The sequence below is a fragment of the Scophthalmus maximus genome, chromosome 1, assembly GCF_022379125.1.
Source record: "Scophthalmus maximus strain ysfricsl-2021 chromosome 1, ASM2237912v1, whole genome shotgun sequence".
Lineage (NCBI taxonomy): Eukaryota > Metazoa > Chordata > Actinopteri > Pleuronectiformes > Scophthalmidae > Scophthalmus > Scophthalmus maximus.
Window position 1 is genome coordinate 12,307,501 of NC_061515.1, and position 16,922 is coordinate 12,324,422.

The 16,922-nt window shown below is 43.7% G+C and overlaps 1 protein-coding gene and 1 long non-coding RNA gene across 3 annotated transcripts in view; one reads left to right on the forward strand and one right to left on the reverse strand.

Annotated features, from left to right (window-relative positions):
* Positions 1–5,694, reverse strand: part of LOC118309163 — a 15,844-nt gene extending 10,150 nt beyond the window's left edge. Inside the window, exon 1 of the long non-coding RNA XR_007031350.1 lies at positions 5,491–5,694. This is a non-coding gene — a long non-coding RNA (uncharacterized LOC118309163). The remainder of the gene's footprint in view (positions 1–5,490) is intronic.
* The window catches only part of chrnb2 (cholinergic receptor, nicotinic, beta 2), a 20,275-nt gene extending 3,708 nt beyond the window's left edge, over positions 1–16,567 (forward strand). For both annotated transcript variants that reach the window (XM_035630900.2, XM_035630890.2), the window contains exons 2-6: positions 4,700–4,845; positions 7,190–7,234; positions 8,881–8,990; positions 11,489–12,620; positions 14,143–16,567. In XM_035630900.2, coding sequence (XP_035486793.1) covers positions 4,700–4,845; positions 7,190–7,234; positions 8,881–8,990; positions 11,489–12,620; positions 14,143–14,295 — 1,586 coding nt within the window. In that variant the 3' untranslated portion in view covers positions 14,296–16,567. The remainder of the gene's footprint in view (positions 1–4,699; positions 4,846–7,189; positions 7,235–8,880; positions 8,991–11,488; positions 12,621–14,142) is intronic.
* The last annotated feature ends 355 nt before the right edge of the window (positions 16,568–16,922 follow it).

Sequence of the window (16,922 nt, forward strand, 5' to 3'; positions counted from 1 at the left end):
TGAGCGAGTATCAACTCATCATTCCCTTGGCAGGGCTACTGTCGAGAAAGTTCTGCTCAGTCAGTTTTGCCTGTCGTCACTTTTATGCTAGACCGCTCCGGCTCTCTGATCTCGGCGCTGCCTCAACTTGCACGTTACTACTCCGCTCGCTTTCTGTCTCTTTCCGTCTCTATTCTCTCTGTTTCCATCTCTGTGGACCAAATCCCAATGCTCGGCAGCAACAGGATCAGGTCAGCGCATGCACAGGGGCTACATCTGTGACTAGAAATGCACAGCAGACTCAAAACGGAGGCCTACGTTTGTATCAGGTTTGTGTGATGTGGAACGTGTGATTCCGTGTGTGTGAAGCGGTGTGCTCTCATGTGTGATTTGTGGAAGATTAGTGGTGTGTGTGCGTGTGTGTGTGTGTGGGACAGTGTGTATGACAGCGAGAGAGAGAGAGAGAGAGAGAGAGATAGAGAGTCAGTGTGTTTGTGTGAGTGAATGTGCAGCAGTAGTAGCAGCACACAGCGGTCTGTGCCTGGAGATTAGAGGGAAGCAGAGGCAGAGCACAGAGGTTTAATAGAAACTGAAGCAGTGGAGAAGAAGAGGCAGATAAGAGACATTTGGAAAGTTAAGAGTTTTAATTCTAACTTTGTCTGAGAATATATATGTATATATATATATATATATATATATATATGGTGGTCTATATAAGTGGTCTTATGCAGCACACGGCTTATATGTTGGGTATTCAATGTAACATAACTTATTTTCTTACTATATATAAAACGTAAACTGTTTTTTACTGTTGGAGTTACCTGACATCTGACAAAGCCTGGCAAAGTACAATAAAACTAGATAAACATTATGCTTATCAACAGGAAGTAATGATTTTGAGTCTGAATTACTATTTAGATGTCAGAGAGACAACCTCCTGTCACTGCATGTGCACATATTACTTTCGGGCGCCAGGCGTCGACCCGGTGAAAACACAGCCTCAGGATTTAGGAGTAGCCCAATAATAGCTGTTATGAGCAGCATAATGCAGTTCAAGTGATCTGTTTATTACATCCCTGAAATAGGCACCGCCATTAGAACAGCCATACCATCTTTTCCCCAACAGCTGCCTTGTTTAATCATAATATGAGGGTTTCTGGACACTTTAAATCACAGCTACTGATAGCGAAGCTTTTCAGATGCAGATGATTTAGTATCTAAACACTTCAACACGTTCACCTTGAATTTCCTCAGATGTGATTGTTCTGTATCATTTTGCCTCACTGAAGAAATATTGGTTCTATACCTATTTATTAGAAAATATTTAAACCTAAGGTGCAGCTTTTCTATTTTATGGAAAATTGCAGCTACACAACGTGGCAGCGGGTTGTGGTGATTGTCATGGTTCCATTGTCCTGTATCACAAAATGAGACTTTATGAATACATTAATATTAGTTTTAAAATTATGGTGGCAATGACAATAAGAATAAAAAATACATATGAAGCTGATTTAGATGCATAAAACATGTTAGTAGCGGTGTTTAAAAATGTATCTCCTCCTCCTCATTATCAATAATTACAATAGCACACACTCAACAGGCTTTTCTCGACTTGCATTCGATGTATTTTGAATTTGATGACAATAAAGCCTCCACCATCAGTTAGTCCACAGTGGTATGGCTTTGGTTTTGGATTGCTGTGATGTTGCGGCTAGATGGAAGATCAATATTAATATCTCAGTTCTATGGGCACTACAGAGCCAATTGGGTGTTGCCAGTAGATCAATGGATCTCTCCATTATTGATCTGAGAATATTTCAGCATGAAAGGTCCCAGCTGCAGCCAAAAATCCTCTTTAGCAGAGCACTGAGAGGAGAGCAGAGAGCAGCCCCACTCCCATCCAACCTTTTCTCATTTGAGAGATCATCACTGTTATAGTCTTAGTGGGATAATTCAATTTAGCTTTCGCTTCGCCCTTATTTTCTCCACATTTGTCTCAACAGCGCATGGCCTCTTGGCCTCTAAGTAGCGTTGTAAACTATAAAAAAAACAGATGCTGTAAAATCCAACAATCGATCATTGGATATGATCAAAAGAGCTTCTGTAAAGACACGCTTCACCAAAATCTACACACGTCCTCGGGTCCATCATGATGCTGAGATCGATGGCTATTTGAAGGAAGGGAAGAGAAATGGATGTAGTTGTGAGGCACTCGCACATGGTAAACATGGCTACCATCTCATCCCTTCCTGTGCTGTGTCAGTGTGTTCATGTGCATGCCGGTGTGTAACTTCCTTACCTCCAGCCCTGCTGAAATATTCATAGTGTCACATTAAGTTTGCAATATTTGCACTGGAAAACAACCAGGACACAACCGGAGCTACCAGAGACATTACGACCACTCAGATCGGCCTTTAGCGTGACGGAGTGTCGTACGGTGGAGACAGAGAAAGGGAGCGATCAGTCTCTGTTTAGATGCATTAATAAGTCCTGCAGATGAGCGGGCCTGTTAAACATGCAGCGATCAGAGCAGAGTGTGGGTATTTTTTCAGTCTTGTTCTTCTGCAGATAAGAAACACCAGAATAGACTACGGCTTTCTGTCTCTAATTTGTCGCAGTGCCATAAAATATTAGTCCAGACTTTCATCCTGAGCCCAAAAGATTCAGTGAGTGGATACAAGCCAAGACTGCACAATTCTCTCAGTTTGTTGTTTTACTGCAATAATTGAATACTCTCAATCCAGATTAATAGGCAATGTTTCAAAAGAAAGAAATACATGTCTGCAACTGTTGCCAGAATTACACAAAAGCGACGGGCTCCTTGGTCTGTTGTCTGTCTTGTGAAGTCTTTGCATTTCGTAAATATGGGCTCAGTAATCTCGAGTGACCAAAACGTTGAATTACTCCCATTGTTGTTACTTCAAAAGATATGACATCACGTAAAGGGGTGCGTTTGGAACCACCGATTATAATAATAACTTTTTTTTACATTCATGTGCATCAAGATGCTTGATATGAACATGATGTAAGACATAAAGCAAATATAATTTGGTTCTCCTTTCTCAAACTGTTTTTTACAGGGAAACTGTAAAAAACAGGAAAAGTCGTCATATTGGGGTTTTTTATGCATATAAGTATTATTTACATTTGGAGCGTGCCTTACAAAGATGAGGATGTTTTCTGCTTCATCATTGTTCAAGTGAATTGTATCAGCTCTCTGTCTCATCTAGCAGTGTTATTGCCTTGTGCTTCTGGGAATAATATATACACTACCCATGTGGCTCAGACACAGACAGTAATACTTATTTCCCTCATGAATATGAGCACACAAAAAGACACACAAAAAAGCAAAGCGGCGCTCGTGCACAATAAACAACCACAGCGCTACGCACACGTGCTGACAGGCTGCGTATTCATGATGTTGAATAAGCGAGAGAAGGAGCAATAAACGGACAGTGGCTGTCAGCGACAGGGAGATGGAGATAAGAGGAAGGAGAGTGGGAGGGAGACAGAGAGACGGAGGGAGACAGGGAGCAGAGTGTAAAGAAAATATGGGCTGGCACAAAAGATGGAGAGATGGAGAAAGTGTAAAAGAAAAGGAAAAGACAGGATGCAGGAAAGAACAGAAGATAAAAAAAGAAGAGAGAGGGTGAGGAATCACGTGTTGAGTTTACGGGAATGAATAGAATCCTCATTGATCCAGAGACAGAGGCTATCTTTCCTGTTCAGTGAACACAGCAGCGCCACAGGGCGAGTAACAGGGTGAGGGGGTGAGGTGGAGACCGAGGGAGGGATAGAGGGGGAGGACAGTGTGTCAGAGAGAAGCTCTGAAATACTTACAGTAATTCAGAGCTTCAGTAAAATGGTGAAAAACTAGCACTATGTACTACAGGGCTAAAGGATTATTTCATTTCGAATTGATCTGACATCAGAAAAAAACTATTTTCTTCAGATTACTTATTCTTTGCAAATGGCTAAACCCCCAAAGATATTCAGCTTGCAGTGACACAACCCATAACAAAGAAAACTAATTCTAATACTTGAGAAGTATTACAAAGATGAGGATGTTGCCAAGGAGGCAGGGAGTGAGAAGCGTGAGAGGGGGGGAGGCAGGAGGAGGTGCAGAAGAGTTATTTTTCTCTTTGCATCATGTCTCTCAGAGAAAACGGCTTCCCTCCTGGTGTTGTGACCGCTCTGCCCAAACTCGACCACTCACATGGATACAACTGCAGTCGGCTACAGAAGGAGGGATGGTGGACAGAGGGAGGGAGGGAGGGGAGTGAAAGATGGAGTGAAAATAACCCAAATCTACAAAAGACTGGCAGTGGGAGAGAAGTGCAACACAGCAGAGGAAAATAGATAGAGACAGAGTAGAGGCACAAAGAGAGCGACCGAGACAGAGAGGATTGTGATAGAGACATTCAGACTGGTTGACTCATTCTAATGATGTCAGATCTGGTACGAAGTGTGTATCGAGCTGTGCTGACGTGCTCCAGCCGCCAGTGATGAGTAATATCATGGTTCAAAGGCTTTGCATTCTTAATACACATGGATAGCCGTGCATCTCTCTGTGCTGGGAGTGACAGTGGCCGTGGCCAAACTGATTTCCTACCCCTGTGTATTTGTAGAGTGTATCTGATATGATAAAAATCCTTTTCAAGCGATGAGTCTCCAGATAGAGACAGATGATGGTGACGATGATAATGTGTTCTCATTACAGGCGGCCTCGGGGCAGACACGGAGGAGCGGCTGGTGGAGCATCTCCTAAACCCAGCCCACTACAACAAACTGATCCGTCCTGCGACTAATGGCTCCGAGCTGGTTACTGTGCAGCTGATGGTGTCGCTGGCCCAACTCATCAGTGTGGTGAGTGTGTGTGCACACGTCAGGGCTTTGTGTGCACCTTTCGCCGCAAGAGTGTGATTCAGCATGATTCAGCATGCATCATTTCATTTTGACTACGGATCTGTTCGCCAAGTTCAGAGCATCCGTTCAGAGCATTATGGGAAATTTTGCAGAAAAAATACGGAAACCTGGGAAAGAAGGATTCATATTTTGCACTCAAATAAAGCAGCAATGCCACTTTTTCCACTACATCTTTGCAAATCGACTACATTATTTATTCAAATAGACCCAAACGCACATCTACAATAACCCATGGCAAGGATTAATCACAAAATCAATTTAAAACCACCTTAGTTGCTGACTCTCCCTTCCTACCGCAATCAATCAAGAAACTGAGCTGGAACAAGAGCAACACAGCCTGGTGGAAAAACCAATAAAATCACTAAATCATCACAAGCACCATGTAGTTACAACCCAATTTGGCATTATCCGGACTTGCAACAGCACAAAGCCCACGTCTACTTTCCATCACTGCAACAAAGGGAATCACTCATCTCAAATAGTGAAGATTCATCCAGTAGTTACAAGTGCAAGATACAACGTATTCAATAATTTCATCATTATATCCCTATAATTGCTATTCAGATTGGGGCTTTTTTTTCTTACCACTTGTCTTGCACGTAACAGTCTTCTACATTTCCGTATGAAGATGAGAAGTTGGTAATCGATGCACCCCTCCATCTTGCCACTTCTGTTGAACATCCTTCTGTTGTGTGGCCCTTGGAAGACGTGTCCATGGTTACAACGGCTCTGCTCAAAACTGAAGGAAACTACAGCTCCAAAATTCAAATAACCCAGAACGGAACCAGTTCCCTGTTGGTGGAAAAGGCTTTAGATTAGAACATCCTATATTAATTTGTAAATACTTCATTGGTACCTCCTAAACTGGACATCCTCCATTCCATCACTTCCTGTCACCAGATAGGTCAGGCAGAGTAAAAGGGGCAGTAAGCGATTCTAAAGCAATACACGTTTTGTAAAAATTAGCAAATATTTCCAGCCCTGGCTCTGTAAATCAAAAACAAAACAAATGGCTCGGATTGCACCACACAACACTGCGAGTTCAGGTTGTAAACATCGCACGTCGACACGTTAGGAGACGTGCTAGCGGATGGAGCTGCAACTCAGGGCTTTTGGCCTAGTGGGTTAATGTGTCAGTCTCTAATACCCAAGGGTGTGAGTCCGAAACAAGCTTTCTCCAAAATCACTTACTGCCCCTTTACTGTAAGTGTGGTTTGACTAGGCAACGTTACACAAATTAGCTGATCTTGGAAAGTTCTAGTGGTTTGCTTTGTTCCTCCTTCAACCAATTATTTTAAATCAAAACATCTTATTCCAGTTTCAGTACTTCCCTATTTTCAGCCATCTGTGTCCACTCAGCGGTCTTGCTACTTTACACCAAACTCTCATTTCCGTTTTTTTTTTTTTACCGTTTTCTAATTAGTCAGCAGATTAACAGTTAATTCACAAGCATTTTAATTCAAACATCTTCTTCAATCTTGTATCATTATTCTTAAATTAAACAATCAAAGTCATTTCATCACAGTGGTCTCGATTTCATGGTGGATTGAGTATTTTAGATTTCTTAATTTTAGCTTTTGTCCTCTCTGTAGTGTTCTTGCGTTTGTGGTTGTGGCTCCTTTGCTGACAAAGTACTATAGAAGTGGACAAGCAACTCTGGTTCTCCCGTTGCTCAAGGTTTCCATTTGTGGAATGGGCTTAGGTTTGGTAAAATTAAAATCACTGCTGTCTTCCAAAATAATGCTCCACAGGGGTAAATTAGTTTATCCTTGCGTAGGTTAAAGTGGCGCGCCAGTGATTTTACACACAAAAAGATTGGTCGGCTCATTATATTAAGTAGTACTCAGCTTATGAAAAAAGTTGTATAATGGCTTCGTCGGCTCTGGAGGATTCTTATAAACTCTGAGAAATTAATCCTGAGGACATAATCAGGTTTATCTTGGTTTGTGTTTGACCTCAGTTTTCTTTGTGTGTGTGTGTGTGTGTGTGTGTGTGTGCGTGTGTTACAAACTGGAAGATGGAGCCTGAAAGACATTTACACCAACCAAGTCGGAAAGGGCCTAATGAAAGATGCTATCAAGTTTCATATTGCAAAGGGTTGGAGCCATTGTTTCTGAAGCATGACTCAGCCTGTATAGACTAAATGTCAGGATATCCTGCCCTCACTGTATTCATGTAATGCCTCTTTTTTTTTTTCATTGGTCGGGTATATGTTCTACAGCTTGTTGAAAGTCACTGAATCAGGGCAGTACCCTCTTCACTAATGTCTTCTTTCTCTCTACAGCACGAAAGAGAGCAGGTGATGACCACTAATGTCTGGCTAACTCAGGTGAGACTCCCCACTCCACATTCTACCACACAGAAAGAGAGGTAAAGAGAGAAAGATTATCAAAATATAGACCAAACAATGACTAAAACGTTTGCTTTGATTTTACCTCAGATTTCAGTGTGACAGTCAGGTCAGCAGAGGTGAATCACAGATTCCAGGGCTTGGAATGTAGACACAGTATTTAGAAAAGAACAGAAGAGGACTTATGCTCTTACAATTCCCTACTTTATACATGCTGATTATTATATTATTATATAATCAAGCACCATAGTGTTGTCATACCAATATCACACCAGCATGTGCGGTGGTGCAGTCACTGGAGGGGGAAAGTCTGCACTCCACGCGTTTCATTGGTTCTGCGGCTGACGGAGCCTAATCCTGCCTTGTTTCCTGACATGTAGACTGGTGACGCTCTTGACAAGTGAGAGAGACGTCAAAATATGCATGTCCTCGAAAAACCCAAATCTGACAGGAGAAATATTAGAACCCAGTTGACATTTATGAGAACGAGAAACACGGCTTATTCTGTTCTGCATCCAAAAACTCATCATAACTGATGATAACAAAAGCGCATAGCACAAACACAGAGGAGCACTGTCTCTCAGTCGATGTTGTGATTTTGGATGAGACCTACCGTATAAGCTCATACTGTGAAACCATCGAATATCGTGACTCTTACTGAACTGTTGACCCTCTTCTAAATGGCTGGCTCTTCTACGCTCACAGCTGAGGCCTTAAACATGGTGAAGCGTGTAGGTGTATACACACACACGCACACAAACACACACACACACACACACACACACACACACAATGTATACATCATGTGCTTGAATTTGAGGGCAGGTGTTAGAACAAATGACACCATCATATGTTCAATTTGGATGTAAATTTAGATCAAACAAATGATCGTTCTCTCAAAAGCCATTCTCTATATAATGTCACCGTCATGGACGCTGCCTTTTTGATTAGATTGTGTATAGCTTCATGCATTTTTCTGTCTAGTGATCACACACATGCACATACACTTGCACCTGGGCAAGTTAGGATTTATGACACAGAGCGGTGCGCAGAATGGCCATCAGTACTCTATGGATTCCTCGCTGTTGTTGAGCAAGGGAAGCAAGGACAACTGTCCCGAGTCAAGACAAACTGTAATGACCACAATGCATCACAGTTCCTGCAAACAACCCAGTGCGGGATTTACAGCGCCAACATGGCAGCGACATAGAAGGTCCAGAAAGGGCTGCCTTTACAGGCCACAGAGGCTCCAGAGTGGCGATGTCAATGACTGACCCACAACGCACAGAACAAGATAATGCTGGTCCTTTACACAAGGTTACGCAGAGGACGCAGAGATGCTTGCTGGTGCACACACGTGCACAATCGTGGGAGCAGCCTCACTGTAGATGCCTTTTTAATCAAGCTGATGGGTTTATGGCCGGGGTGCGTTTAAAAGACCATTCAGGGTCAGGGCTGATAAAGGTAGGACGTATCCATAGGGAGGACAGACAGCACAGGATGTTCCCTTATAGACGTATGTGGCTTCTGATGTTTTATATTGACCACCGACTGTAAGACTTTCACAGTGCTGCTGTGCGATGTGCTGATGACTGACTAAGCACTGTGTGTTTATTGACCCTCAGGAGTGGCAGGACTATCGTCTGACTTGGGTCCCTGAGGAGTTTGATGGGATGCTGAAGGTCAGGCTGCCCTCAAAACACATCTGGCTGCCTGACGTGGTGCTTTACAACAAGTGAGTCACTCACTCACCCTCCTGTCCTCACTTCAGACGACTCCCAGAAGTCAGATGCGGGCACATGGAAGCCTACATGATCACAAACAAGCACAATAACAGCTTGTTGAATTAAACTTATGATATTTTGAAGCCAACTCCCTGGCGCTATCATGCAACTCCACCTCTGTAAGTCACTGTGGATAAGAACATTAATGACATGCCAGCAGTTCAAGCGTGTTATACTTCCAGACTTGCCACACATGACTGGATAATATATATAATAATATACACTGTGATCTGCTCCTATCGCTCAGGTCACATTACTGTACAGTATCTGCAGCCCTCATGAGACACAATACATGAAGATGTATTCATCTGCACACTAGATTGGTGCATATACATGTACAGTACATGCAAGTAAATTAATTAGATGCAGTCATGACGGATGAAGAGAAACCTAGCGCATAAAGTCACACATTCAAACACACACTGCTCTTTTTTCTCTTTGGGTCGTGTAGAATGAGTGATGTTTATGTGTTATGAATGCAGAGATACTTGATAAATAACCATCTTGCATCTTGATTTATAGGCTCTGCTTATGAACATTACTCACTGTTATATACTTACAGTATCAATGACATCAAGTATAAGTTACATACCTCAAAGCGAAAATACAAACAGTAGTTGTAAGTTTTAATTCTGCCAACCACAGGCAATAACTACAGCAAAGGTTTAATGTACCTTCAAGTTCACATACCATATATTGCACAAGGAAACAAAGAAACAATATTCAATATTGCCAATTTAATTGATTTTGATGACTTTATGATGATGAATTGTTAAATCAAATAACAATTTTCTTTAGGAATATGGGAACAAATAAACTATAAATCTAGTTATAACTGTCTGAGCCCGAACCTGTCGTATGCGACAGAAAATGCGTCATGTTATAAGAGTCGTCATAACATTTGATCAGTTCATGCCAGCAACTACTTACGGTTTGTTTTGTCCGGAAGCTAACACTCGCCCCCTTCCAGGCGGGGCTTCCGTACGATCGTGGCCCTTTCAGAAGATTTGCAGCGCGGCCTGGAACTTCAGTGTCTTCTCGGAGACTTTCTACAACATGTTCATGATGATAAATCCAACATTGAAAGATTGTGATGATCATTTTTATCCCTTTTTTCAAGTCTTAAAAGGCTACTGTTGTTTTTAGCGTTCTTCTAGCCATCCATTTTGAATCCACTTGACCAATCAGAGGCTTTGTTAAAGATTCGTACCAATCAGACCTGTGTTTATGACTGGTCGAAAAAAACAAAGATTTTACACTGAAAACAGGACCTCTCACTCCTCCTGTTTACTTCTACTACTACTACTACTGACACTCCTTTGTGTCACTGCAGATAGGAACTGCTTTGCAGAATGGCACAAGTGGCACAATTTATAAACAACAATTTATAGTTGTTAGATTAATAGATTTGGGATGGATTTAAGGGTTGGTCTGGCTGATATGGGTAGAAATGGTGCTAAATCACATGTATGTAAAATAATCTGATTTTGTGTCTAATCCAATGTAATGATAACAGAAACTTAATCTGTTGGTTTTTAATCAGACTTTTCTTGTATGTCGAGGGAGTTAAGGATGTTACCGACCACGTGTCTTAATGTAATGGAAACTGAGAGTCAGTCTACCTTATGTAAAGCAGCTCACAGTGATCTGCTGGGCCCTCTCCTCTTTCCCTGCTCCAGTCTTAACTTTAGTAAAGATTAAAAGCTTGCTGACCCACCTCACTCTGGGTGAAATTATCCTGTTAATCCCATGCACCCCAGGTCGCCTCGCTGTCCTCCACGTCTTCTTCATTGCCTCGAACTCCTGTCAGTCACTTAGACCGGAGAATTATCTCTGACTTTGTTGGAAAGTTAGTGTTTCTCTGTGCTTGAGTAGGTGGGTCAGTTGTGCAAGAAATGATCAGAAATGATGAATAACTTTTTTTTGTAAGTCATATCTTACACTTTGAGCCATAATCAATGAGTTCTCTCGTCAAAATCTCGAGGTTAAGTGGAAATTCAATCCACTGTTTTGATGTTTTTCAGCGGACTTCTGATTGAAGTGCCTAACTTGAGCTGTTTAACTCGACCCAGATCTGACCTGGGAGCTGAATTTCTTCAGTCTAGACTACATGTTCATTCGATCCTCTTCCTCGTTCCTTGTTTTTGTAACAGCAGGTGTGTGTGACCCTGAGTCTCAAGCTCGTAACCTCTGGGTCTGTGTTCATGTGTACGTATGGGTCTGTTTGTGTTCGTCCTATAGAGAACCTGCAACGAGCATGTATTGCATAATGATACGTATCATCACGTCCCACAGTTCACAAGACCTGGAGGAACTTGGCTTCTCATTAGAATACATGTCTACAAAGCTGTTAAATAGTTAAACCACCACAAATGTTTTTGTTCATGTTTGACTCTCCACTTTTTGTCTTTCGCCTCCTCCTCTTTACCTCTCTCAACATGTCTCTCAGTGCCGACGGGGTGTACGAGGTGTCGTTCTACTCTAATGCGGTGGTCTCCTACGATGGCAGCATCTTCTGGTTGCCCCCGGCCATCTATAAGTCAGCATGTAAGATCGAGGTCAAGCACTTCCCCTTTGACCAGCAGAACTGCACGCTGCGCTTCCGCTCCTGGACCTACGACCGCACCGAGATCGATCTGGTGCTCCGTGCTGATGTGGCTAGCATGGATGACTTCACGCCCAGTGGGGAGTGGGACATCATTGCCCTGCCAGGTCGACGGAATGAGAACCCAGCTGACCCCACCTATGTGGACATAACGTACGACTTCATCATCCGCAGGAAGCCTCTTTTTTACACCATCAACCTCATCATCCCGTGTGTTCTGATCACCTCGCTGGCCATCCTGGTCTTCTACCTGCCGTCAGACTGTGGAGAGAAGATGACGCTGTGCATCTCGGTGTTGCTGGCGCTCACTGTGTTCCTGCTGCTGATCTCCAAGATCGTCCCGCCCACTTCACTGGACGTGCCTCTTGTGGGGAAGTACCTGATGTTCACTATGGTCCTGGTCACCTTCTCTATCGTCACCAGCGTGTGTGTGCTCAATGTGCACCACCGCTCGCCCACCACACACACCATGCCCCCTTGGGTTAAACTGGTGTTCCTCAACAAGCTTCCTGCCCTACTCTTTATGCGCCAGCCCAGGAACAGCTGCGAGCGCCAGCGGCTGCGCCAGAGAAGAAGGGCCCAGGAGCAAAAAGAGGGTGGTCGCAGTGGGGAGGCAGGGGCCTTGATGGTGGGCCTCGGGCTGGGGAGTGGTAGCGGGAACGGAGGGGGAACCTCCACAGGGGTATTCGGCAAAGAGGACAGTGACCCTTGTACCTGCTATGTGAACCGAGCTTCTGTTAAACAGTTTGGAGGGGATCTGGGAGGAGCAGGGGGAGGATCCATGGATGGTCTGAATAGGGTGAGGGAGGGCAGGGAAGGGGGCTCTGGGAACCTGCCAAGGGGGCAGCAAGCGGCAGCAGGAGGTCCTGCTCTGACTCAGGCCCTGTTGGCTCAGGCCTGTCCAGGCTTCGAGGAGGCTGTGGAGGGAGTACGCTTCATCGCCAACCACATGAAGAGTGAAGATGATGATCAAAGTGTGAGTGTTACTCCATATTTACTGTGAATGCCATTGACATCATTACTGTAGTAATCTCTGTTGCTTCTCACTAGAACCTAACCAATACAATAACAATATACATTTTTTGTGTGTGTAAATAACATAAAAACATGTTGCGGTAAAGAGTCAGATTAAATATATGTATTGTTCACTATTATCTATTTTCAGAAATGACAGTGATAGTTATTTTCTATCTTTTTTATTACATTTTTTTCAAGTGGCTATGATACTATATATTTCATAGTCATAAACCCACATGACTCTGCCGCTTCCCTCAGCTCTATAACTCAGCTGTTTTAGCAACCATTAGCTAAAAAGCTCTATTTCACCTCACGTAATATCCAGCTGCAGCAGAAAGACAAAGACGGCAACAAACTGGGGAGACATAGTGGAGCAGTAAGCATCTCAAGATACATACACATATAACACATAGACAAATTATATTTTTTGACTAAATAAGATGAATGATTATATAATATATATAATACAACATAATATATAGAAGTATATAATCCTGAAACAGTAGTTATGGTGATAGTAAGATATTGTAATACAAAGTAAAATGTACATGCTGGTGATGCTGCCAGTGAATCCCGTCAAACACCTGAAGACCAATATATCTGTAAGAATCAGATTCGGTGGTAATACGAGCCAGCCAACGTGTCGCTCTGGCTCTTCTTCATACTACAGTAAAATATCATCATTTCTCTATGTGGATGACATCGCATCACAAATCACCTTCTTTCATGGGAAAATGCTGGTAACCATAAAAAAGCATTGTGAGCAGCACAGATCCGTCTGATCTCGGCGCCATATCATGTTATAGTGATGATGGAGCCTCACAGCCGTGCCGCTTAGCTCTGCCATTTGAAACGCATGGGGGACTACTCTGGAGCATAAGCAAAGGAGACAGATCTGGTGACGTAATCACAGCCCTCTGAATATTCAACACAGACATGCAATTATGGCAGCGGCATGACGTGTGCATAGGGAAGGAGTACAAGTGGAAAAGCACTGTGATGGAGGAGCCAAGACGGCGGCGGTGAGGGTGGCATTTTTTATCGCTTTCCCTCAAGGCATCTTAGGAGACCAGGCTTCCCTCCTGGAGTAATAGAAACTGACGGGGGAATTAGCAATCCTATGTAATTCTGTCCATCATCGCCGTAGTTGCTATCCCATCTCCATGCCGACTGTTTTAAAATTCTCCCTTTCCTGCATTAGCAGGAGGGGGAGGATTTTGCTGCCCACCATCACTCTCTCTCTCGTCTCCCGTGTCCTTCTCCTCCTCCTTGACATGGGCTGGACCTCATCAGTGCTTTGTGGCAGAACAAGTCTCAGCGCACATCAACCCTTCACCTCTATTAACCCCCTGCATAGATAAAGTCAGAGAGGTGTGAGAATGAGAGGATGTGGGCGAGTGTGATTCTGCTCACCTTAAACTTTCTGTCCACCTCATCCCACGCCCCCTATGCCCCCCCCCCCCCCCCCCCCCCATCCACAGGTGAGCGAGGACTGGAAGTATGTTGCCATGGTGATCGACCGCCTCTTCCTGTGGATCTTTGTGTTTGTGTGTGTCTTCGGCACATTGGGCATGTTCATGCAGCCGCTCTTCCAGAATTACACAGTCAAGACCATCACCAGCTCGCCAGGCTGACCACCCCCCCAGCCATGCACACTCTGACGGACAGCTCCCCCGACCAATCAGCACAGCAGAAAAAAGGCCAGAGGTTGGGATGTGGGCGGGTCTGGGGTTTTTTGGGTGTCAATGGAACCGGAAGCAGAACTGGAACTGAACAGCATCACGCCCATTACCTTTATAGTACATTTTTTGCAATGAACAACTGTTTTTCTGGAATGAAGAAAAGGGAAAACGCCATCATACTCTTACCTGCAGTGTTTTGTCCAGATGTTTAATGGACCTCCCCCTTCCTGCTGGAAACATCCCTACCTGCTCTCCTCTTCAGCCAGTCAGGGAGCGAGAATGCCACGAATTGCTCCTTGTCAAACCTTACGCCAGCCAATCAACACTCTCCGTCTGCTGCTCACTGCTAAAATTGACAACTGACATGCCCTCCTTCAACTATCACATAACTCATTCACAATATTGACTGATGTCAGTGTGAGCTAATCAGAAAGGGAAGGAAGGCTCATATGAGTGTTCTTATTACATTAATTTAATTTTTTCAGAAATCCACTATGTCAGTGAAATGATTCAGTATATTTTATCATAGCTTTGCAGCTTACCACAGTGAAGCATTGAGTATATATTGAAGATTTATCTGTGTTAGCTCATGCAAGGGTCTGTTGCTGATAGAGAAGCTACGACGTGTTGTACGATTGTATAGATTTAAAAGAATGTGATATAAACTGTACTACACGGTGTGACACACACGCACACACACACACACACACACGCACACACATAAACCTAATATGCATACAAGCAACAGACTGCGAAGGAAAATACATATTTATACAAAAGAAAGAGCCAGGGCGCATCGTAGATGAAAGTCAAAGGGACAGAGTAATAGATTATGCATGGACAGTTTGGTTTTTTTGCACAGTAAGTAGAGAGCAGCAGTAGCCTGTGTAACAGAGAGCAGAGCTGCAGTGAGAGGAGTTGAGGAATCTGAGCTAAGATGGTGGACAGGACTTCCGAGAGGACGGTCAGCGGAATACGATTTCTCCATGATGGATTTTGAAACTTAAGTATTGGAAAGTGTAAATCAAAATGCGGATGGATGGAGATTTTATCATGCAAATTAAGCTATTATGTGTAGTAATATGTAATTTCACAACTGCTTATTTTCTGTCATTGCTGTGATTATCAGATCAGAGTAAGACAGTGTCTCACCTGTTCTTCCTTGCTTTGTTTTCTCCTTTCCGGTCCTCTCTCTCTCCAAGCATATCTACTGTATTTCTGCATTGGATTCTGTTCATGTATTTAACTTTAAAAGCATATGCATACATGTATGCGTGCCCAATACCCTAATCCATTATCATATCTGTCAGATACATTGTTCAGGAGAGCGCACCATGTGTGTGTGTGTGTGTGTGTGTGTGTGTGTGTGCGCGCGCGTGTTTCCCTCCCCCCACCCTTTCTATTAATCTCTGGCAACCTCTCTCCAGTCCTCTTTCCCTTATCTGGTCTTCCACAAACACATTGCTGACATTTAGTCCAATTAGAAAAATGTTAACCTGCGTTCTATAAACACTATTTCATCAGGGCAGTTTTTAATGTTTATCAAGGAACGGCTTTTTTTTTCTTATTTCCGCTGTCTTCCCTGGCAACCGAGTGAGATGCAAAAGGCCCTTTTTCAGACGCACAGGCAGCAGGGGGATGAATCGACAAACAAGAGAGAAATGACGGTGTGGCCAAGGCTGAAGCAATCATACCAGGCAATAAGTTACAGTTTCAAAAATCCGAGGCAGGGAGGATGAAAAAACAATCCAGATAGTGAGGAGGAGCGAAGCCGGACAGGCAGAGACAAAAGGACTGTCTGTGTTGTTACTGCATAGGAAAGACTGTCACCCGCTGCGAGTTTCCCCTGCTTTTTACGGCCGTGTAGCCACGTCTGCAGCTCCGATCAGCACTGGACTGGGAGCTGTCTCTCGCTCTCTTCTCTCTCTTTCTGTCTCTGGAGGACGGGATTACCCAGGGGGATCCCCAGCAGATCCCCAAACAAGTGTGAAAAGCCTATCAGAGACCTGTAAAAACTGTAGGCTGCACAGCTCCACACCGACAAAGTGCTGCTCTCTCTCTCCCTCTGACATTTTCACTCTCCTTCCTCTCTTCTCACTTCCCTCTCTCATGACCCCCCCCAGCCCCCCCCCCCATCTCTCACATTCTCCTTCCAGACTCTCAAATCTGCTCCTGTGCACACCTTGAACAGTCCAATAAAGGTTGTAGGTTCAGATTAACCAAAGTGCGTGTCTGTGTTCCATGTTTTTACACTCTCTCTCTCTCTCACACACACACACACACACACACACATCACACCACACATAACCATAGTCCGTAAATCAGTGTAGTACCCAAACTTCCCATTAATCTTACACCACAGGATAAACTGAAAGAAAGACACATTTCCTGTCTTTCTAATACTGAGGCTGGTAGCTTCCTTTTTATATACTCTCTCTCACACACACACACACACACACACACACACACACACATGCCCACAGATTCACACGGTGGGTTTTTTTCCCGTTTAGGAAGCAGAGCCTTTAAACAATCATGGGTGTACAGCCCAGACAAGGTCACTTCAATCTCTGATTATC